The sequence below is a fragment of the Aotus nancymaae genome, unplaced genomic scaffold, assembly GCF_030222135.1.
Source record: "Aotus nancymaae isolate 86718 unplaced genomic scaffold, 86718_ANA_hifiasm-v0.15.2.pri h1tg000064l_1, whole genome shotgun sequence".
NCBI classification, from domain to species: domain Eukaryota; kingdom Metazoa; phylum Chordata; class Mammalia; order Primates; family Aotidae; genus Aotus; species Aotus nancymaae.
Window position 1 is genome coordinate 9911823 of NW_026988479.1, and position 21487 is coordinate 9933309.

At 43.5% G+C, this 21487-nt stretch overlaps 1 protein-coding gene across 2 annotated transcripts in view; it reads left to right on the forward strand.

Moving 5' to 3' along the window:
• Positions 1-9841: 9841 nt before the first annotated feature.
• Positions 9842-21487, forward strand: part of TXNDC15 (thioredoxin domain containing 15) — a 55712-nt gene continuing 44066 nt past the window's right edge. The window contains exons 1-2 of one of the 2 annotated variants that reach the window (XM_012438228.2): positions 9842-10085; positions 17465-17894. In XM_012438228.2, the coding sequence (XP_012293651.1) occupies positions 17468-17894 (427 nt within the window). In that variant the 5' untranslated portion in view covers positions 9842-10085; positions 17465-17467. Of the gene's footprint in view, positions 10086-10270; positions 10555-17464; positions 17895-21487 lie in introns of those variants that run through there. The other variant, XM_012438289.2, reaches the window with a different exon arrangement.

Sequence of the window (21487 nt, forward strand, 5' to 3'; positions counted from 1 at the left end):
TTGTAAGACATCCAGTCTGTTATTTTGTTATAGCAGCCTAAATGGACTATATTGATATGACATTGTATATTTAGCAGGGTCAGCTGCTACTGATAAGTTAAGATCTAGAAAGCAAGATTCATTTTTTTCTATGTATAAGAAAGTACTTAAGAACACTTGGGCCGGCTGTAGTTGCTCACACCTGTAATCCTAGCACTTTGTGAGGCTGAGGTGGGAGGATTGCTTGAGCCCGGGAGTTCAAGACCAGCCTGATCAATACAGGGAGACCCTGTCTCTATTTAAAAAAAAAAAAAGGCCGGGCGCTGTGGCTCACGCCTGTAATCCCAGCACTTTGGGAGGCCGAGGCGGGTGGATCACAAGGTCAAGAGATCGAGTCCTGGTCAACATGGTGAAACCCCGTCTCTACTAAAAATACAAAAAATTAGCTGGACATGGTGGCGCGTGCCTGTAATCCCAGCTACTCAGGAGGCTGAGGCAGGAGAACTGCTTGAACCCAGTAGGCGGAGGTTGCAGTGAGCCGAGATTGTGCCATTGCACTCCAGCCTGGGTAACAAGAGCGAAACTCCGTCTCAAAAAAAAAAAACAAAAAAAACACTTTTACCTTCAATTGAAAGATCTTTAGAGGCAGCCAAATTCCAGATCCGGACAAATATTCCTGTTATTCACATTTTTATAATCACTATTTATCATTCAAAAGCCTAATTCACTGGTGATTTGTCTGTGTGATGTGGCCTACCTGGGGCCAGGCTGAAGCTTTTGGAGAAGCAGTGAAAAATGTTATATTGAGTTCAAATTGTATTTCAAGGATGTATGCTTTTGTGGAAAAAATGTTGGGAGATAAGTCTAATAATGTGACATTTAAAAGTGTATTCCAGCCTAGGTGTGGTGGCTCATGCCTGTAATCCCGACACTTTGGAAGGCTGACACAGCCAGATCACCTGAGGTCAGGAGTTTGAGACCAGCCTGGCCAACATCGTGAAACCTTGTCTCTACTAAAAAATATAAAAATTAGCGAGGTGTGGGGAACAAGGCTGGTCTCGAACTCCTTACCCTAAATGATCTGCCTGCCTCAGCCTCCCAAAGTCCTAGAATTACAGGCGTGAGCCACCACACCTGGCCTAGAGTAACTTAACTTTAAGAACAGGTAAGTGGCCAGACGTGGTGGCTCATGCGTGTAATCCCGACATTTTGGGAGGCCGAAGTGGGCAGATCATGAGGTCGGGAGATGGAGACCGTCCTGGCCGACATGGTGAAACCTCATTTCTACTAAAATACAAAACATTAGCCAGGCGTGGTGGCGTGCATCTGTAGTCTCCAGTTACTTGGGAGGCTGAGGCAGGGGAATCGCTTCAACCTGGGAGGCGGAGGTTATAGTGAGTTCAGATTGCGCCACTGCACTCCAGCCTGGCAACAAAGCAAAACTACATCTCAAAAAAAAAAAAAAAAAAATAGAACAGGTAAGTGATGTGGCCTTGGCAGCATCCTATTTATTTATTTATTCATTCATATATTTTTTGAGTCCAGGTCTTGCTCTGTTGTCCAGGCTGGAGTGCAGTGTCACGATCATGGCTTATTGTAGCCCCCAAACTCTTGAGCTCAAGTGGTCTTCCCACCTTATCTTCCAAAAATGCTGGAATTTCACGCATGAACTGTGCCTGGTTTATTCTTTTTTGGGGGACAGAATCTGTCTCTGTCTTTCAGGCTGTAGTACAGTGATGTGATTACAACTCACTGTAGCCTCAACCTCCTGGGTTCAAATGATCCTCCCATGTCTGCATCCTAAGTAGCTGGGACCACAGGCATGTGCCACCATGCTTGGCCTTTTTTGTCTTTGTTTCTGTTTTTGGTAGAGGCAGGGTCTCCCTATGTTGTCTAGGCTGACCTCCAACAACTGGGCTCAAGCAGTCCTCCTGCTTCGGCCTCCCGAAGTGCTGGGATTACAGGTGTAAGCCATTGTGCCTGTCTGAGAAGCTTATCTGAGCCTTGGTATCCAGAGTTCTTACTGGCGCTCATCATGTAGACATGATTAATTAGCCATATGGCTGATTTCAGTTTCTAGTCCCTCAGGAGGTGGAGCTGATACCATGTGACCCAGCTCTTTCACACGAAATCACATTGTTAGACTATCTGGCATGACCTAGGGCCCCAGGCAAACAAAAACACCGTGAAGCATGACATTCCAAGGGTTTAGAGATTACCTGCAAGAAGGTAACAGTAAAGGCCAGACTGTTATTTGGGCAAGGTTAAATTCTTTATACCTGTCCCTCTATATTGCAGAAGGGCCCATTTCCTCAATTTTTTTTGGATCATGTTATTTCTGCAGTTCTCTCTTAGATTTTCATCAGAGGTAAAAATAACATTTGTAGTTTCTAGTTACTACAGGTAGATCTTGCTGTAGTAACAAAAATCTCAGTGATTTTTTTTTTCAAGTTTACTTCTTTGGGCAGGGCTCATGCCTGTAATCCCAGCACTTTGGGAGGCGGAGGCGGGCAGATCACCTGAGGTCAGGAGTTCAAGACCAGCCTGGTCAGCATGGCGAAACCCCGTCTCTAACTAAAAATACAAAAAGCCAGGCATGGTTGCTCATGCCTGTAGTCCCAGCTACTTGAGTGGCTGAGACACGAGAATCGCTTGAACCCAGGAGGTGGAAGTTGCAGTGAGCCAACATCATGACACTGCACTCCAGCCTGGGTGACAGAGTGAGACTCTGTCTCAAAAAAAAAAAAAAAAAAAAAAAAAGTTTATTTCTCATCTATGCTAAATTATCCTCATGTGTTTTAAGAGGGAAGCTCTACTGCTCTTTTTTTTTCTTTTTTGACCTCTGAACTTTTTATTGGCCTCTGCTCCCCAACCCTGCTTCTGCTGGCTTAATGTCTCAGAACTTTGGTGGTGTTGGTTTCAGACACCACTTTGCCATCTACTATCCAGTGAGTGGTGGTCTTTTGGATGGTTTGCATGGAGTTGCTGCTGTCTAGGGCATCACCAAGATTGAAGTCTTTGCCATCTTCCACAGGCGGTGGTAGGTGGCGATCTCCACCTCCAGCTTGACCTTGATGTTCAGTAGGCTCTTGTACTCCTGGGACCGTCGCTGTCCCTCCACCCGGGGCTGTCCTAGCTCTGACTCCAGGTACAGCAGGATCCCGTTGTGCTGCTCCGTCTGCAGGGCATTGTGGGCCTCTACCTCCCTCAGGCTATCCTCCAAGCTGGCCTTCAGATTTTTCATGGAGTTCCAGTTGATCTCCAAGGACTGGACTGTACACCTCAGCTCCGTGAGCGTCATCTCAGCAGCTCCAACCTCGGCAGACTGTGGAGAACACCGTGGTGCTCTCCTCAATCTGCTGAGACCTAGTACTTGTCCAGCTCCTCTTGGTTCTTCTAAGCCATCTCGTCATATTGGGTCCAGATGTCTGCTGTGATCTTGGTGAGGTCCTGAGATCTGGGGGCATCCACCTCCACAGTCAGTCACCCCAGAGCTGGCAATCTGGGCTTGTAGGCCTTTTACTTCCTCTTGCGGTTCTTCATGAGTAGCAGCTCCTCCTTGAGAGCCTCGATCTCTGTCTCCAGCTGCAGCCAAGTGACATTGGTGTCATGGGTGACCTTGCAGAGCCCATGGATGTTGCTCTCCACAGGCTGGCACATGGCCAGCTCTGTCTCATACTTGATTCTAATGTCATCAGCAGCAAGATGGGCATTGTCCACCGTATTTCCGAAGATCTGAGCCCTCAGGTACTCAATGGTCTTGAAGTAATGGCTCCAGTCTCTGACCTGGGGTCCCTTCTTCTCCAGGTGCTAACGGATTTTGCTCTCTGGCTTTCGATTCTCAGTCTCCAGGCTTCTCACTCTGTCCAGGTAGGAGGCCAGGTGTTCGTTCAGGCTTTGCATGGTCTCCTCCTTGTTCTGGATGCCTCCCATTCCTGCCAGACCCCTGACTAGGTCCCGGACCCCATGCCGCCCTGGAAGCTGGTGGAGCGGGACACAGAGAGCCAGGAACCAGAGTCCCGGGCACCTGCATAGATACTGGCAGCGCTGCTGGCCAGCCCAGTACCATAGCTGGACACCTGGATAGAACCCAGGGACCGGCAGTTGGTGGAGAAGATGGAGCGAGTGGTGAAGCTCATGCTGTCTAGGGAGGAGAGCAAGAGGACAGGACTCAGGCTTTGCCGACAACTACTTCACATCTTTCTAACTCCAGGATCCAGGATCCGGGATGGCAACTCTAACATCACACTCCTAATGGCAGAGAAGAATCTTGGAGAATCTTGAATTTGGCGAGATTGGGCATGCCTGAGATTGTGGGAGGAGATGGCCGGAGAAATATGGAGGATTTACATAGTGGAGATTAGTTACAATGTTTGTAATATATGCAACTTGAGTTTTGTGCAACTTGAGTCTAAAATACTAGGACAGTGGATAGACATTAGTAGGAGGCTGACTGCTTTAATATGAGGTCAAACTTTAGAAGTTAGACCTGGCCCATGATAAGAGGAGCTGCCTAAAGGGTAGCAAATTTCCTATAAAAAAAAAAAAGAGTTGACCAATTATTTCTCTCATAATGACTTTGTGAAGATAGTTTAGATTTTGTTGAAGAGCTATTTTGCATGGTTATAACATTTGTCTGCTCTATTGAATCTAAAGTCGGCCAGGCATGGTGGCTCACGCCTGTAATCCCAGCACTTTAGGAGGCCGAGATAGGCAGATCACCTGAGGTCAGGTGTTCAAGGCCAGCCTGGCCAACATGGTGAAACCTTGTATCTACTAAAAATACAAAAATTAGCCAATCGCGGTAGCGCACACCTATAGTCCCAGCTACTCGGGAGGCTGAGGCAGGAGAATTGCTTGAACCCAGGAGGTGGAAGTTGCAGTGAGCCGAGATTTAGGGACCATCCAGTGACCCAGCCTGGGTGACAGAGCAAGACTCCGTCTAAAAAAATAAATAAAGTTGACCAGGCACAGTGGCTCATGCCTATAATCCCAGCACTTTGGGAGGCCAAGGCGGGAGGATTGCCTGAGTTTAGGAGTTCAAGTCCAGCCTGGGCAAAAGGGTGAAACCTTGTCTCTGCTAAAAATACAAAAATTAGCTGGGTGTGACGGCATGCGCCTGTAGTCCCAGCTATTCAGGAGGCTGAGGGAGAAGAACTGCTTGAAACCGGGAGGCGGAGGTTGCATTGAGCCAAGATTGCACCACTGCATTCCAGCCTGGGCGACAGAGCGAGACTGTCTCAAAAAAAAAAAAAAAAAAAAAAAATTAAAGTCAACATATAGCATAAATGAGTAGATGTTTCAGAGGGTGAGTAAACCTGAAATGGTTCCTCTTTCTTGATCAAATACCCGCTAGCTAGTGGTTCGCCACATGGCTGGGGCTGTTTTAGTAAGGTCATCAGCTGATATGACTGTGCAGTTTCATCTTGGGCAACAGTGAGACTCTCAATAAAGAATGTATGGGGATAAATATTCATCAGTATTCATCATTAGAGCTGAACGGAATAACTGAGGAAGACTTGCAAAGGATTTGAGTTTTGAGTTTGGCTATATCTCCCTCTAAAGAGAGCTAGGTAGAGATTTCTTGCTGATATTTCCTGGCTCGGACTGCTTCTGTGAAATATCTCCAGACTAAAGTGGTATTTAAAGCCCACTTCCAACCCCTCCTGGAGCATTCAGTGGGTAAAGGTGGTTCCACCATTGTAAATGTACTTGCTGTTGTCTTTCCTGTAGCCACCACAGCTTCTACTCCACCAATTCATGTCTGGCACTTTCAAATCCAAACTCAAAACTCAAATCCTTTGCAGTTATTCCCTTTAACTCTAATGATGAATACAGAAGAGTATTATCCCTATAAATTTTTTTTTTTTTTTTTTTTGAGACGAAGTTTCGCTCTTGTTGCCCAGGCTGGAGTGCAATGGTGTGATCTTGGCTCACTGCGACCTCCACCTCCTGGGTTCAAGCAATTCTCCTGCCTCAGCCTCCCGAGTAGCTGGGACTACAGGCATGTGCCACCATACCCAGCTAATTTTTTTTTGTATTTTTAGTATTTTGTATTTTTGTATTTCACCATGTTGACCAGGATGGTCTCAATCTCTTGACCTCGTGATCCACCCGCCTCAGCCTCCCAAAGTGCTGGGATTATAGGCATGAGTCACAGTGCCCGGCCTATTTTTTTTTTGATTTGAGACAGAGTCTCACTGTTGCCTAGAATGCAGTGCAGTGGCCAGTCTCGGCTCACTGCAACTTCTGCCTCTGGGGTTCAAGTGATTCTTGTGCCTCAGCCTCCTCAGTAGCTGGGATTACAAGTGTGCGCCATCACACCCAGCTGATTTTTCTGTTTTTAGTAGACACGAGGTTTTGCCACGTTGGCCAGGCTGGTCTGGAACTGCTGGCCTCAAGTAATTTGCTCACCGCAGCCTCCCAAAGTGCTGAGATTACAGGTGTGAGCCACCATGCCTGGCCCTATTCCCATGAATTCTTATTCAAGATTTTATGGGAATATTTATATTTGGTTATTTTCAAGAACAATATAACTTGTATGAGCTTAAAATCTTTTATGGAAAATGGTAAATGTTTGAAAATAGAATAGTATAATAAACATCTAAGTAGTTTTGAATATTTTATTTTTTATTTTTATTTTTTGAGACAGGGTCTTGGTTATCTAGGCTGGAGTGCAGAGGCATGATCTTAGCTCATTGCAATACCTGCCTCTTGGGCTCAAGTGATCCTCCTGCCTCAGCCTACCAAGTAGCTGAGTTTTGAGGCACCTGCCACCATGCCTAGCTACCTTTTTTTGTATTTTTTGTAGAGACTGGATCTCGCAATGTTGCCCAGGCTGGTCTCAAGCTGTGGGCTCAAGCGATCCTCCCGCCTCAGCCTACCAAGTAGCTGAGTGTACAGGCATCCGCCACCAAACCTAGCTACAATTTTTTGTACTTTTCGTAGAGACTGGATCTCACCATGTTGCCTAGGCTGGTCTGAGGCTGCTGGGCTCAAGCAATCTGCCCTCCTTGGCCTCCCAAAGTGCTGGGATTACAGGCATTAGCCACTGTGCCTGGCCATCGATGTATATTTTGTTTTATTTTATTTTTGAGACAGAGTCTCATTCTGTCACCCAGACTGGATTTCAGTTGCGTGATCTCAGCTGACTGCAACCTCCACCTCCCATGTTCAAGTGATTCTCCTGCCTCAGCCTCCCAAATAGCTGGGATTACAGACATGCACTACCACGCCTGGCTAATTTTTTTGTATTTTTAGTAGACATGGAGTTTCACTGTGTTGGCCAGGCTGGTCTTGAACTCCTGACTTCAGGTGATCCACCCGCCTTGGTCTCCCAAAGTGCTGGAATTATAGACATGTGTCACTCTGCCTGGCCACTGATGAATGTTAAAATAGTCTTATTAGCTTATTTAGTTTCACAGCCCTACAAGGTAGACATTATCTTAATTTCATACATATGGGAACTTTTGAAGGGGCAATGACTTGCCCAAAGTACCATGGGAGGCAAATGGCAGAAAGGCATTTAAATTTAGGATTGTCTGACTTCCTCTGTTATTCTGGCTACCCCTCCATTGGGCCTCCAAATTACTTGACCTTGCTAGAATGAAAGTTTCTTTTTCCTTTTTTTTTTTTTTTTAGCCACAGTCTCGCTCTGTCACAAGGCTGGAGTGCAGTAGTGCAGTTTCAGCTCACTGCAACCTCCACCTTCCAGGTTCAAGCGATTCTCCTGCCTCAGCCTCCCGAGTAGCTAGGACTGCAGGCGTGTGCCACCACACCCAGTTAATTTTTGTATTTTTAGTAGAGATGGGGTTTAACCATGTTGGCTAGGATGGTCTTGATCTCTTGACCTCGTGATCCACCCCCATCGGCCTCCCAAAATGCTGGGATTACAGAGGTGAGTCATCATGCCCAGCCGAAAGTTTCTTTTTCTTAGGTGTTTTTATGTACACATGTCATTTCAGACAAAAGTTTAGAGTTACAGATTTGGAATAGTCATTATATGGTATAGAAGTGCTGTGATAAATTCTCAAATTCCACTACAAGAACAAAAAAACCTTGCTTAGAAAAAAACTTGTTTTTCGATAGGCTACTAATATGCCTTAAAATCTGTGTACATATTTTAACTTTTCTGTATTGCTATTTTCCTTTTACATGTAAATAATACTAGCATAATCAGTCCTGTTTTTTAGCATTTTATTTTATTTATTTTTATTATTTTTTTTTAATCACAGTAGTCCATTATTATTATTATTTTTTTGACACGGAGTCTTGCTCTGTCACCCAGGCTGGAGTGCAGTGGCATAATCTTGGCTCACTGCAACCTCTACCTCCCAGGTTTAAGCAATTCTCCTGCCTCAACCTCCTGAGTAGCTGGGATTACAGGTGTGTGCCACCACACCTGGCTAATTTTTAGTAGAGACAGGGTTTCACCATGTTGGTCAGGCTGGTCTTGAAATCCTGACCTTGTGATCCACCGGCTTGGCCTCCCAAAGTGCTGGGATTACAGGCATGAGCCACTGCTGCATTTTATTTTATTTTATTTTTTTGAGACAGGATCTTATTCTGTTGCCCATGCTGGAGTGCAGTGGCACAATCACAGCTTACTGAAACGTCAATCTTCTGGGCTTAAGAAGTCCTTCCTCCTATCTCAGCCTCCCTAGGAGCTGGCCCTACAAGTACTCATCACCACACCCAGCTAATTGATTTTTTGTAGAGACAGAATCTTTCCATATTGTCCAGGCTGGTCTCAAACTCCTGGCCTCCCTGCTTTGGCCTCTCAAAGTCCTAAGATTACAGGTGTGAGTCCTTGCACCTAGTTGGAATGATGTTTAGAATCAAGTTATGAAACTCTGTCTGCCAAAAATATCCTACCTTCACAACCAGGGAATTCCACCGGAGCTTTGTGTCCAGAGTTTTTATTGGTGCTCATCAGGTAGGTTTGATCAACTGTTCACACGGCTGATCTGTCTCCAGTCCCTCAGTGGGTTGAATAAATGTGCTTGCCTGTTTCGTGTGTTGTGTTTCATTTTCCTCCTGGCTTGTGTGTTTGTCCAGAAACGTTGTTGCTCCTCCTCTCTTTCCTACTGGCAGAGGAGTACCTAGCCCAGGGCTGTGCTTATGGTAGAACTCAGTACTGTGAATTGTCCATCCTCAAATAGCCTTTATTACATGGGGGAAAAGGAAAAGCACCCTCCTCTAGCCTCTTCCCACTGCTTAATAAAGTGTCTTCCTTTCAGTAGCTGCCCTAATTCTGGATCCTCTCCATTCTGACATCTGGAAATTCACAGGAGATAGGAGTGAGGAAATGAATGCCTTCTAAGTGAGTTTGTGTGAAGTGACTGATATATCAGATATCTCACAAGAAAAACATAATAGCGGTAGTTTGTTGTTCCATCCTTTCCTGTGATGATGGAATAATGAATATGACAATCCTGCCGAGAGTGGTGGCTCACGCCTGTAATCCACGTGGATCATCAGGATGTCCCATAAAATAAGGCTTTTCATTATCTCACGATCCTAGACATGAGAGTCCTAACTCCCCTGACTTGCATTAACTATTAGTTCTGTATCTAAGAAATAGGGTCAGTAGGAGTTCCAGCATCTCAGAATTGGGGTGAAACCCAATATAAGTAAGGAAGTTATTAATTTTCCTTTGGTGGGGCCCTCAACCCCAGCCACAGTTGACGGTCCACACCGGAGCCCCAGCAGTTCAGGCCTAAGGCCACGACGCGCAAGCGCAGCCTGCCTGCCTGGCTCCCTCCCTAAGCATGCGTGCCGGTCGGCGGCGGGAGATCGGGTCTCGCGATGCGTGTGTGCGCGCGCGTGCGCGGCCCTCGCGAGCTCGCGCCCGCCGCCTCTCACACTGCCGGGTGGTAGTGGCCTTTTCCTGCTGCGTCCGGGGAAGGACTGTGCGCGACGGCCGCGGCGGGAGCTGGGAGCCAGCATCTGCCTCGCCGCCGCTCTCCCTGCTTGCCCCTCCGCCTAGGCCCGTTTCCCGCACCGTGCAGAGGCGGCGGGCTGGGGAGGGAGCGGCGCCCCCGTGAGGTTCCCAGCCGCTGGGAAGCCCCTGGACGCGCCGAGGGGCCGGGCTACAGGCGACTGAGGTAGGTGGGCGCGCGCGGGCTGGTCACCCGGCCGTGAGCGGAGTCGGGCGGCGGCGAGAACGGCGGCTGGCTGGCGGGGGAGAAGAGGCCTCCGACCCGCGCCTGCTAAGGGGCCCTAGCGTAGCCGGGAGCGAGAGGAGGGGCCTCGGACGTAGGCTGCTCTTCCCCGGTGTGGTGCCATTACTGGGGTACATTCCTCTTGCGGCGGGGGTAGGAGACCCCCTTTCTTTTCTTTGAGGGATCAGAATCCGCAGTCCGCCCTCTGTCTTTAAATAAAAGCCTGCCGGCTCGAGATTGGCATCGCGATGGAGTGCCCATGGACTTCTCCGCTTGCGGAACTCCAGGGGACGGACAGCGGCTTATGAATTTTGCTTTATAGAGGGTACACAACCCTTTCTGTAGGGTGGCGTGCATTTTCTGCAAACTTGTTATTGCCAGTACGCTAATAGTCGCTTTCGGCACACAACAGGTAATACCTTATAAACGCCTCGCCTCAAAATAAGGAAACTCCCTATTTGTGCGCCGTGGGGCACAATTAAGGAGTAGGAAGAAGACAAAGGAGGCCGTTATTTATGTGTTGTCCTATTATCAAAACTTTCTGTGGTGGGGCAGGGTGCGTGGCTATCGGCCTCTGCCGTATGGACTTTCAGAGTGATTGAGGTGAGTTGCAGATCCTCATTTAGAATTATGAAACGCATATGATTATACATAATTGTTAGTCAAATGGCCTGAAATAAATATCTGAGAATTATGTGATGTTTGATCTTTGGAGGAGAACAGAACTTGGGTTTCTTGAAAGGAAGCTTTCTCCATGTTTAGAAAGCTTCAGGGATGCTTTGTGAAGTTGCTAAAAATAGTTACTGTTCTTTATGTTGGCAGTAATGACTGCTACATTCAATAGAAGAGAAAGGAATTGTTCTATAAAGAGCGGCTTATTTTAGGGGTTAAACTTCAGGAGTTAAGCACAATAAAACAACTTCAGTGATAGCAAGTTTTAGCTTATACTTTAAAAATTCAAATTTAGTCACAGTCCAAATACATAGAATCTCTTAGTTGACTCCTGTATATTCAGTGAACTATTTAAAAAGATGATCTTTAACCTTTGTTAGTCTACACAGCCTGTTCTATAACTCTTGGCTTCCATTCAGTCCAGTGTCTAGAAATGTAGTATTCATTCTGATTTCTTTTTTTTTTTTTTTTTTTTTTTTTTTTTGACTGTGCGGCCACAATACATTTTGGCTCTTAAGAAATGTGGCTTGCCAACTTTAAATGAAAGACTCTTTTGGCCGGTCATAGTAATTCATGCCTGTAATCCCAGCACTTTGGGAGGCCCAGGCAGGTGGATCACCTGAGGTCTGGAGTTTGAGACTAGCCTGACCAACATGGAGAAACCCCATCTCTACTAAAAATACAAAAATTAGCTGGGCATGGTGACACGTGCCTGTAATCCCAGCTACTCAGGAAGCTGAGGCAGGAGACTTGCTTGAACTCAGGAGGTGGAGGTTTCAGTGAGCCAAGATCATGCCATTGCACTCCAGCCTGGGCAACGAGTGAAACTCCATTTCAAAAGGAAAAAAAAAAAGAAAGAATAGTTTGCCTTGAAGTGTGGGGGAGGAAGGCATTATGGAGTACAGGGTTAAGCTCATGTTATGTAAATACTTTTTTTGTTTGGAGGTGGGGGCGGGGGCGGGCAGAGTTATGCTCTTGTTGCCCAGGCTGTGCAGTGGTGCGATCTTGGCTCACCGAAACCTCCACCTCCCGGATTCAAGCGATTCTCCTGCCTCAACCTCCCGAGTAGCTGGGATAATAGGTATGTTCTACCACACCCGGCTAATTTTGTATTTTTAGTAGAGATGGGGTTTCTCCATGTCAGGCTGGTCTCCAACTCCCAACCTTAAGTGATCCGCCCACCTCAGCCTCCCAAAGTGCTGGGATTACAGACATGAGCCACCGTGCCCGGCCTGCAAATACTTTTTATATAAACATAAATATTCTGCATGTAAACATATAGTGATGGTTATGTACACAGGCTCTAATGGTGCTGATTCCCAACTTAATAAAATTGAGGTCTGAAAGTCGGAAAGGATTGGTTTTAGTTCTCTTTGTTTTTTTTTCTTTTTTTTTAAATCATTTTCTTTAACACATCTCTTTCTGTTTTTAGTTAATATTTATATGAGTAATTGTTGTAGTTAATTTGTTGTTTGGCTTGTTTATGAATTATTGAGTAAGCAGAATACTGTACTGATTTCTTGGCAGTAACAGGGAAGGAATATATGGAACATGTAGAAGCCCTACACTTTAGAAATGTTAAGTCAGTGTCTTTTTTTGATTTTTTTTCTTTTTTTTTTGAGACAGAGTCTAGTTCTGTTGCCCAGGCTGGAGTGCAGTGGTATCATCTCCACTCACTGCAACTTCTGCCTCCCGGGTTCAAGCAATTCTGCTGCCTCAGCCTTCCGAGTAGCTGGGATTACAAGTGCATGCCTCCATGCCCAGCTAATTTTTGTATTTTTAGTAGAGAAGGGGTTTCTCCATATTGGCCAGGCTGGTCTCAAACTCCTGACCGCAAGGACCCACCCGCCTTAGCCTCCCAAAGTGCTGGGATTACAGGCATGAGCTACCACATCCAGCCAAGTCAGTGTCTCATTATCTTTCCATTGGAATAAATAGCTTTACTCTTGTCCATTTGTTCTTAGAATAGTGTTTTGCATGGAGTTGGCCCTCAATAAATGTGAGCTATGTCAGACGGAGTTTTGCTCTTGTTGCCCATGCTGGAGTGCAGTGGCTCTTTTGCCCATGCTGGAGTGCAGTGGTATGATCTCAGCTCACCGCAACCTCTGCCTCCCAGGTTCAAGCGATTATCCTGCCTCTGCCTCCCAAGTAGCTGGGATTACAGGCATGTGCCAACCACGCCTGGCTAATTTTCTGAATTTTTTTTTGGGACGGAGTTTCGCTTTTGTTACCCAGGCTGGAGTGCAATGGCACGATCTCGGCTCACTGCAACCTCCGCCTCCTGGGTTCAGGCAATTCTCCTGCCTCAGCCTCCTGAGTAGCTGGGATTACAGGCACGCGCCACCATGCCCAGCTAATTTTTTGTATTTTTAGTAGAGACGGGGTTTCACCATGTTGACCAGGATGGCCTCGATCTCTTGACCTCGTGATCCACCCGCCACGGCCTCCCAAAGTGCTGGGATTACAGGCGTGAGCCACTGCACCCGGCCCTTAATTTTCTGAATTTTTAGTAGAGATGGAGTTTCTCCATGTTGGTCAGGCTGGTTTGAATTCCTGACATCAGGTGATCCACCGGCCTTGGCCTCCCAAAGTGCTGGGATTACAGGCTTGAGCCACTGTGCCCGGCTGCACATCTAATTTTTTTTATGTTTTTTTTCTGAGACAGAATCTTGCTGTCACCCAGGCTGGAGTACAGTGGTACGATCTTTGCTCACTGCAACCTCCACCTCCCAGGTAAAAGCGATTCTCCTGCCTCAGCCTCCTGAATAGCTGGGATTACAGGCGCACGCCACCACACCTAGCTAAATTTTGTATTTTTAGTAGAGACAGGGTTTCACCATGTTGGTCAGGGTTGTCTTGAACTCTTGACCTCGTGATCTGCCTGCCTCGGCCTCCCAAAGTGCTGGAATTACAAGCGTGAGCCACTGTGCCCGGCCAGTGTTATGTTGTTTTCAGTGTGGACTGATACCTGAATCAGAGATAGTGGCATTTTGCCTCTAAAAGCCTAACATAATGTAAGCTAAGACTGTATATCCTGAGTGCTGACAGATTATGAATGTCCCTCTCTCTCTCTCTCTCTCTCTCTCTATGTGTATGTATGTATATATGTGTCTGTGCGTGTGTGTGTGTGTGTGTGTGTGTGTGTATATATATATATTTTTTTTTTTTAAATTTTTACCCTCCTGGTAACTCCGAACATTTTTTTTTTTTAAATTTGAGACAGAGTGTTGCTCTGTTGCCCAGGCCGGAGTTCAGTGGCCTCATCTCAGCTCACTGCAACCACTGCCTCCTGGGTTCAAGCCATTCTTCTGCCTCAGCCTCCCGAGTAGCTGGGACTACAGGCTCGAGCCACCATGCCCAGCTGATGTTTGTATTTTTAGTAGATGTGGGGTTTCACCATATTGGCCAGGCAGGTCTTGAACTCCTGACCTCATGGTCCGCCTACCTTGGCCTGCCAAGTGCTGGGATTACAGGTGTGAGCCACTGTGCCTGGCCAGAACATTTTTTTTTTAAACAAAATTTTTGTCAATTTTTGTATTTTTAGTAGAGAAAGGGTTTTACCATTTGGCCAGACTGGTCTTGAACCCCTGATGTCAGGTGATCTGCCCAGCTCGGCCTCTCAAAGTTCTGGGATTGTAGGCATGAGCCACTGTGCCTGTTCTGGTTGTCTTTACTAAATTCTAGAATTTGCTTTTCTTCCATTTGGAAATCAAATCTATTTGACTTTGCAGTCAGAAAGATTTTTGTGGATATTTGGTGAGGAAGAGGCTAAAACGGTGAATAAAAACTTAAGCAAGAGTATTTTAAGTTGGGTCTTGTGTTTTCATTTTAATATAGTAGAGTGATTCTCATGGTAAAAGGTGGATTTTCATCACACCGCCTCCTCCGCTGCCCTCCCGAACATTTGGCATTGTCTAGAAATTTTTGGTTGTCACATATTTGTGGGGAGGGAGAGAAGTATCGCTACTGACCTCTAGTGGGTAGAGGCCAGAGATGCTACTAAACATGGTACAATGCAGTGGACAAACCACAACAAAATTATCTGATCCAAATGACAGTGCTGCTATTGAAAAGCCGTGATGTGCTGCACTGTAAATTGTTGGTTCTGAAGTTGAGTTATCAAAAATCATATTTGGTTTAACCATTTCCTGATGTGTGACCCTGGAAGAATGCTTAATGTCTGTAAATTAGAGCTACAATATAATATTGTATGTTCCCTGTAGGCTTGTATTGAGAATTAGATAATGTGCAAAGAAGTAAGCTTATTACCTGGCACATACTAAATGCTAAAAAATTGCTAAGTTGCAGTCAGTACTATATTTGGAACTCAGCTTGAGCTTTGAGAGTCTCCTTTTTTCTCATCTGAAATTAGAATTTGAGCTAGTGAAGTGATAATCTAGTTCTTATATCTGTAGGGAATTAGTGAAAAAATCATTCCACTTAATATTTGTGTTTATCCCAGTCTTGTTTTATGTTCTCAAGTCTAAAAAACTTCTGCCATAAACGAGTAGCTTCTCACTGTAGATATTTTTCCATCAAGTTGAGACTTTAAGCCAGCTTGCCAATAAGCTACCTGTATCTGTTGATTTTCAGCAAATATTTCATAATTTAACAGAATTTGATTCTGTGACTTCATTCTCATTTCCTTTTGCCTTTATAAACTAAAGTAAGTTTACAGTGGTTTTGGCTAATGTTATTACCTGTTTGCAGCCTCTGGGAGTAGCTGTTTTCTTAATTGAGGTTTTGGTGCATTTTTACATTTATGAAGGGTGCACATAAATATCTCTTAACAACTTGGGGCTAGCCCTTAATATACATTTGTGACTCTTTTTCTGAATACGAATTGGAACCCATATCTTTATTTCTCTTATCTGATCACAACATAATACCGTAGTTGCTATAAAACTCATTTCCTCTAAGTGATATGGCTATTTTTAGCTGGTTTCTTGTGGTGGTGGTTTTAATAAGTCCTTTGTTTAAAAAAAAAAATCACAGGGATGTCCTTACAGACAAAACAGACTTTGACCTTTTTTTTTCTATTTTAAGTGCGGGATTCTTGCTATGTTGCCCAGGCTGGATTCAAACTCCTGGGCTCAAGTGGTCCTCTCACCTCAGCCTCCCTAATAGCTGATGCCACCATGCATGGCTGGACTGTTTAAGAAGTCACAGGGCTTGTGTAAGGGAAAATGATCCACATTATATTTATAATCAAGGGAGAAAGCAATGTTGTACATTCACCTTTTTTTTTGTTTGTTTGAGACAGAGTCTCACTCTGTTGCTAGACCGGAGTGCAGTGGCATGATCTCGGCTCACTGTATCCTCCACCTCCCGGGTTCAAGTGATTCTTTTGCCTCAGCCTCCCAAGCAGTTGGGACTATAGGCGCCTGCCACTACGCCCAGCTATTTTTGCATTTTTTAAAGTAGAAGTGGGGTTTCACCATGTTGGCAAGGATGTTCTCTGTCTCTTGACCTTGTGATCTGTCTGCCTCGGCCTCCTAAAGTGCTGGAATTACAAGTGTGAGCCACCACACCCGGCCATACATTCAACTTTTTGTCTTGATAAATATACCATGAAAATAGGAGGTATTGGCTAAGTGTGGTGGCTCACGCCTATAATCACAGCACTTTGGGAGGCTGAGGCGGGTGGATCATAAGGTCAGGCGATCGAGACCAGCCTGACCAACATGGTGAAACCCCATCTCTACTTAAAATACAAAAATTAGCCAGGTGTGGTGGCACGTACCTGTAATCCCAGCTACTCAGGAGGCTGAGGCAGGAGAATCATTTGAACCTGGGAGGTGGAGGTTGCAGTGAGCCTAGATCACGACAGAACAGGACCTATCTCAAAAAAAAAAGATATTTTATTATGGTTGTTACCTATATTTTTGTAGTATAAGTCTTAAACATTTGTATAATGTTCACTCATTTTAGCTGCTGGAAACCCTTGTTTACCTTTTGTATGGGTACTGCCTTCTGTTGGGATGGAGGATGTTTGAAGGGAGTCAGTACCTTGGGCCAAGAGATTGTGTTTATACTTGATCTTAGCCAAAAGGCCAAGAAGCAGTAGAGATTGTGTTCATTGCTTGGCACATTCTGTCTTTTGTGAAGTGTAACATATACTCAGGGTTCTGCATAAATAATAAATTGCAATAACGATGAAGCGTCCATCTTGTGGAAACTGTGGTCAGGTCAGAAGTATACGTGTGAGAAATACAATAAAAGGCCAACCGGAGGCATTCTAAAGAATATCAGGCAAACTGAAAAAAAGAATTAGGTTCATAAGAGTTCTTGGCTTTGCTATTCTTTTGAGGTTTAGTATCTTGAAGAGAAAAGCCCACAAAATAGAACATTTGTTTTTGACTTACCTGCTTTTCCGGTTCCTAATCAGAGAACATTATGGCTATGAAATCAGTATTATAATTGAGTTATCTTGTATGATGTTTGTCCTATGATTAAATTGAGAAGAACAAGTATCCTTGAGTCTGCTGATGTGTGTTTGTTTATAAGTGGTCTGGAGTCCTGCCTGTCAGCCTAATTTTAGGTAGTCTGCATAGTTGTTGGAAGACAGACTGTTTTCCCACTGAATGCTGCATACAGATAATATATTTGTATATGTGTATTTATACATATTTGTCTTTTATTTTTGGTAGAAAATGATGCATCCTGTTGCCAGCAGTAATCCAGCTTTCTGTGGGCCTGGCAAGCCTTCCTGCCTCAATGAAGATGCCTTGAGAGCTGCTGATCAGTTTGACATATATTCCTCCCAGCAAAGCAAATACAGCCACACAGTCAGCCACAAACCAATGGTTTGTCAGAGGCAAGACCCATTAAATGAGTCACACTTGCAGACTACAAGTGGTAGAAGCATAGAAATAAAAGACGAACTAAAGAAAAAGAAGAATCTCAACCGATCTGGTAAGCGTGGCCGGCCTTCGGGAACCACCAAATCAGCAGGATACCGGACCAGCACAGGCAGACCCCTGGGAACCACCAAAGCAGCTGGATTTAAGACAAGTCCAGGCAGACCTCTGGGGACAACTAAAGCTGCGGGATACAAAGTCAGCCCAGGGAGACCTCCAGGTAGCATTAAAGCTCTATCCCGTCTTGCTGATCTTGGTTATGGCTGTGGCACTGCTGCTTTTCCTTACCCTATGATGCATAGCAGAGCAATTCGTGGGGTAGAGGAAACTAGCAGTGAAGTCAAACCACCCAATGAATGAATGAGGCAGGAAAAGAGGGCCAGGTTTAGAAGGAAGATTGTGAATAATCCCAAAGCTTGTTGGTTTTATTTTGATACACATAGTTTTATGGTGTGGGCTTTCCAAATTTGTTTTCCTATTTGGTTTTTTGGTCCTGCTTTAGCTCAGAAACTGCCATATGCTGACAGATGCACTCAGGGCATGAGCAGTGGCGTTGTATTTGTACATAGGTTCAAGTGTAACACCTAACTAAATCATTTTTGCTTTTCCTTTAGAGTTATGATCATGTCTCATGTTTCATTACTACTTTGAGGCCATTCTAAATAGATGCTTTATGTGATAAACAACTGAAACCATTATACCTTTTAGTTTGTGAAGTAAGCCTACAATATAATAAAGACACTATCTAATGTAGTTTTAACTGATGGAGTAAAAGAGCAGACTAATGAATCCAGATTACTTGAGGTAATGGCTGTGTGAGTTTTTGTAACATTTATTTTCACAAGACAGGACACAGATATTTGTATGCTTTGGCATTTACCTCCACTTCAAATGTTCAGAAATTTATTTTTAATGTTCTGGGTTTAAGCAGCTTGTAATTTATTGATCTACATGGCATTAATTGATTTAACCATTATTCCTAAAATAATTTTTTAGTGTTTGCCTTTGAGCAGTGATAGGTTATGTATTTTTTAATTGCCTATGAGCATATATACCAAACACTACAAACAATTCATATTTACAGAAAATTTAAACTATTTTATAAAAACCGCACATTACATTTTTGGTGAAATACAGTACATTCTGAGGATAGCATATTTCATATAATAGAAAAAGAAACATTCTCTAGGTTTGCATGTCGCTATAGTTGCTATATTTTGCCTTTCATATAGAAAGTTGTAAAGTATTATGTTTAAAAGCATTTATTGGCTGGGCGTGGTGGCTCACCCCTGTAATCCCAGCACTTTGGGAGGCCAAGGTGGGCAGATCACTTGAGGTTGGGAGTTCAAGACCAGCCTGCCCAACATAGTGAAACCCCATCTCTACAAAAATTCAAAAATTAACTGGGCGTGGTGGCGGGCACCTACAATCCAAGTTTCTTGGGATGCTGAGGCAGGAGAATTGCTTAACCCCAGGAGGCGGAGGTTGCAGTGAGCTGAGATCACGCCACTGCACTCCAGCCTAGGCGACAGAGCAAGACTGTCTCAAAAAAAAAAAAAAAAAAATTTTTTTTTATTAATGTTGCTCATTTATTTGGAATTTTTTAGTTTTTCTCAGAAATTGTCCCATTGCATTAGCACTTACTTTGTTTTCAGGTTTATATCTACCAAAGGACACAAATTGAATGGTAGCCTGTAAAACTGGTATAAACAGAATGCATTTCCTGACCATCAGAACCCAAATATTAAAAAACATATAGGAATTCATCTATGCATGAAACATGTAAAAAGTATGTTGGTTAGTTTAAGTAAAAATCTTATTGTGGCTCCAGTGAGACCATTTCATCCAAAAGATTTTTTTTCCCCCAATAATGTTTGCTTTAGAAGCAAGATAGAAGGGAAAAAAAATATTAACTAGTTATGTATAGTAGGGACAGAGAGAAATCTTTCTTCTTTCCTTTCTGAAAGTAATGTTTCTTGTTATACATTTTATTTATTCTGAGTTCTAAATAAAATATTATAAACCTCAGACTTGAAAAAATTCCACTGAACTTTAAAGTTACAATGTTTGTGTTTGGGATTTTAAATGCCTTTGAGATTAAAATATAGAATTGCAGGACCCAAAAACCTTTAAAATAATTAAAATTTTAAAAGGGCACATGTTGTGTTTTTTTGGGCTTGCTCTCAGTTAATGCAAACTCTGATTGCAAATGGATGTCATGTTTCATACCTTTTTATCAGGAAAAAAGCAGCAAGCCTTCAGGTGTTCCAGTGATGCCTGACACAATGAGCTGGACTTTATGCTGCTCTTTACAGTAAGAGGTGTTGCATTATATGTGGGGACTGTGTGCACTGGCATCTAAGACAGTGACCTCAAGAATATTAGCTTTGCACAAACCGTAGAGAACGATGTTGGATGGCTACATAATCAGTTATAACATTCTGGCAGCTAAATTGCTACAAGAGCTTCTTGCAGAAGCTTAAAATACAAGATTTTTAATAATTTACTCAGAAGAGTATAACTTCTGACACACACAAATGCTTGCCTCTTTATTCGTATGTTCATACCTACTCTCCATATGTATCTGTCATTTAGCTGTTTCTCAAGATGATGTTTAGCAGTTGACTGCTTAGAAATCTCTTTCAAGCCAGTTTCTAAAGACAGTTGTTTAATGTTCTGCCATAGAATAAGGCATACCGTTGTCAAAGATTTGATTGTTGTGTTTTATAGTAAGTCCATTTGACATTTCCCTTTCAGTTTATTTTCCTTCCTTATTTTGTTATACATACCCTACCCTTTCTCTCCTGCCTTTCCTACATTCATTCCTCTTCCTCTGCCCTCCAGCACATCTACTTACTGGTGCTGTGCTGTGTGTCAGAAGATAAAACAGGTGTATTATTGTATAATGATTTTTTATACTTGTTCATGAAATAGTGAGATCAACTAAAGGAGGCATGTTCATAACAGTGTTTATTATCAGGAGCTATGTCCCAGGAAAAAAAGGGAGGGGCAAATGGCTACAGTTGTAAATGGATAACATTATTTAGAAAGCTGAACTTACTGTTCATCGGAGTGGTTACCTGGAGTATTAGATCTATGCACTGGTGAGCATCTCCTGATTCCGCTTACTTTTCTCCCTGTGAACAGTTTACTGGTGCCATGCTGAAGAGAAGACATCTAAGTAATAACATGAATGAAGTCTTAAAATTTAAATATTTTTACTGCTATATAACCTAAAGACTACATTGTACATCTTTTGTAACACTGTCTCTTGTTATGATAAACACTGAAATAGCATGTTAAACAGTTGCCTATACTTTAATATATTCAGTTGGGGAAAACTGGCCTTTTCTCCCCCACTGTATGTTTGTTTCTTGAAAGGTAAATTGCTAATTTTATACTGTGTAATTCTGTTCTTCACAAAATAGGTTTCATTATTCTATATTTAAACGGTCAGAAAATGATCTGCAATTCAAGTAAGTTTGCATTACTTTTTTCTTTAAAAAGTATTTTAACATGCCTTATTTATCATATTAGCAAATAAGGAGCTAATAACATGAAATTTTCATTTTTGACAGCTATAACCTTGCATAACTAATATTTAGGATGATTTTGATACTATCTTTAGAGTTTTGCACTGGGTATTAAATTTATTGGCACAATGTATTGGAAGAAAGTGAGTATCTGGTTTAATTTTTAATATTTAGGGACATTTAAACAAATCAGTGTTTCAATTAGACTAAAAATCTTTATATTTTTTATTTACTTTTTAAAAGAAACATCTGTCAGAGTAATATTGATTCCAAACTGATG